Below are 2,567 nucleotides of genomic sequence, written 5' to 3'. Positions count from 1 at the left end.
AGGATTGCTGGAGCCCAGCAGGTCGAGGCTGTGGTGACCGGGAGTGGCCACTGCACTCCAGTCTGGGTGACAGTGAGACTCCAACTCAAAAAGAAAAAAATGTGTTACTGTACTTAGCACATGCTATTGGAAAAATGGTGTTGATATGATTGCTTGATGCAGGATTGCCACAAATCTTCAATTGGTTAAAAAGTTGTATTGTCTGTGAAGTACGTAAAATGAAGTATGTGTGTGTTACTTCGTAAATTTTCATAGTGCTTTAAAAGTATTTTTATTAAAAGTGGTAGTTGAAAATGTGCTAACAATGAAGCAGAGCTATATAGTTTTGTAATATGGCAGTAGTGAAGTATATTTCTTACGAATGTATTAGTACCAATGTCTAAAGCTGTTAAATTTTAATTCTTAGCTCTTGGATAAAGGTCAAAGTGAACAGAAGCATTAATTTTATGTAATAAGAAGTGCTACTTCCAGTTAATTTATATTTAGGTTGCATGATAGTTATCTGCAATGCAAGTTTTTCTTCTTAAATTGCTAAATTGAGGAACATTTCAAAAGATTCTTCTCTTTTTATCAACATGATAACTTAAACTTTGTGGAACTCTTGGGCTGTTGCAGGTTGCGGCTTGTGAACTTTTGCATAGCATGGTTATGTTTATGCTGGGCAAAGCCATACAAGTGCCTGATGGGGGGCAGGGAGCCCCACCTATGTACCAGCTTTTTAAGCGAACTTTTCCTGTGTTGCTTCGACTTGCGTGTGATGTTGATCAGGTAAGGGAATGATTTTTGATCTGAAACAGTTGCAGAACTTCAGAAGATTTTGGTCTAGTTTAGAGGTCAGCAAAGCTTGCTGTACATTGAATCATTCGTGGATCTTTAGAAACAGTACTGCTTCCTGGCTGCTACCCCAGACTCTCTGATTTGACAGTGAGGAGCATGACCTGGGGATTGGGACTTTGTGTGCTATGAAGTTTGGGAATCACTATTCTAATTAATGATTACGAGTGACTAGGAATCTGAAGTTGAGTTAGCTGTCACCCCTCTCATGGATAGACAGTCTTTGAAGGAGTGAAGAAGAGATAAAGTGAAGATTGCTGTATAGAGTCACACCAATGTTTTTGGCTTTTCAGTGCATGTAAAAGTTGTTTTGAAACTTTATTAAGTGGTGATAACATTATGTTTTTAAAAAGTACATACCTTAATTTTAAAATACTTTATTGCTAAAAAAAGTTACTGTAGTTAGCATATGCTGGTAGTCATGGATAAATCCTTTACTGCTGACATGAAGCAGAAAATATCTTTTCAGATATGACATGAAGCAAAAAAGATAGACATATTCTCAGTTTATTTTATGAAGTTAGCATAACCCTGGTAACAGTGCATACATAAAAAAGAAAATGAACACAAAACCATTTGTAAAGATAGATGGAAAATTCTTCAGTATAAATGAGTCAGTAAAATCAGGCAGTGTGTTAAGATGTACCACAGTTAAAAAGAATTTGTGGCTAAAACTGGAAATTTACCACAAAAGCAGTTTTAAGAAGCAGTGATCCTCTCGGTAGAAGCCTAAAAGGCATTTGGCAGCCCCTGGAAAACTAGGAATAGTTTACTATTGTCTTCATGACCAAGAGCATCTGTCTGAATCTCACTCCGAATCACCCTCTGTATGAAGCAGTAACACTCCCTTGCACTTCTCCCAGCACTGGGAGTGGTGGTGTTGCTGGGAGTATAGTTGCTTCACATGCAATGAGTTATCACTGTGTTTAGTATCTGACCCTCTTTCAGACTCCAAGTACCCTGAGGGCAGGGCTAGAGCATGGTGTTCTCTCCTCCGTCTCCAGCAAATGCCAGTGCTTGGCATTTGGAAGGAAATCAGAAGACATTTTTTGGCGTTAAGACATCAGTATCACTAGTTATTTGGGAGATTCTAATACTGCAAGATAAAAAAAATGATAGAGAATAAATATTAGAAAGGGAGGATAAGTTATTATTTTGAATATAATTTCTTTTAAATGACCCAAACATAGCAACTGGTAAACTCTAAGAATTAATAAAGGGGGAAGCTGATGAATTAAAACACAGAATTCTCTCATATACCATTCCGATATAGCTCATATGTTAGTACTGACCACTTGGAAAACATGTTTACAGCACCCTGTTCATAACAGTATAAAAAAAATGTCTAGGAATAAATTTCAGTGTACAAGCAAACATATTTTATGCATATACTATATATCTGAGTTCCTATTGAAAAAATGTCAGGTCTTATATCAGTTAATAAATATAGTGAGATTTTAGTAAAAAGCCAAGAATTAATTTTATTTTTGAATTAGAAAATGATTAATCTGCGGAATGATTGCTAGAACCTAACTCTTTCACATTTTGAACGAATGATGTACTGAAGGGAGTTTTGTCCTTGCAGACGTTAAAAAGGGACCGTGTGAAGTGTAAGAAGCTGAGCTAGTGTATAGATAGCTCAATGGGAGAGCTGGGTGCTGGGAAGTGGGTTTTTGTGTATATGTAACAATTGTATTTATAGTAGAAGGAGCTTTTTTTTTTTTTTTTTTTTT

The 2,567-nt window shown here is 36.3% G+C and overlaps 1 protein-coding gene across 1 annotated transcript in view; it reads left to right on the top strand.

Moving 5' to 3' along the window:
- LOC103262606 (DNA-dependent protein kinase catalytic subunit-like) overlaps positions 1-2,567 on the top strand; it is a gene marked incomplete at its 3' end in the record, with an annotated part of 72,753 nt that overhangs the window by 59,363 nt on the left and 10,823 nt on the right. Inside the window, exon 24 of the mRNA XM_021713467.1 lies at positions 616-768. Coding sequence (XP_021569142.1) covers positions 616-768 — 153 coding nt within the window. The remainder of the gene's footprint in view (positions 1-615; positions 769-2,567) is intronic.

Source organism: Carlito syrichta, unplaced genomic scaffold, assembly GCF_000164805.1.
Source record: "Carlito syrichta isolate Samal-C Ts95f unplaced genomic scaffold, Tarsius_syrichta-2.0.1 Scaffold304564, whole genome shotgun sequence".
Taxonomy (NCBI): Eukaryota; Metazoa; Chordata; class Mammalia; order Primates; family Tarsiidae; genus Carlito; species Carlito syrichta.
The sequence above is the reverse complement of the archived record's forward strand: the minus strand, read 5'-3'. Positions and strand labels throughout refer to the sequence as shown.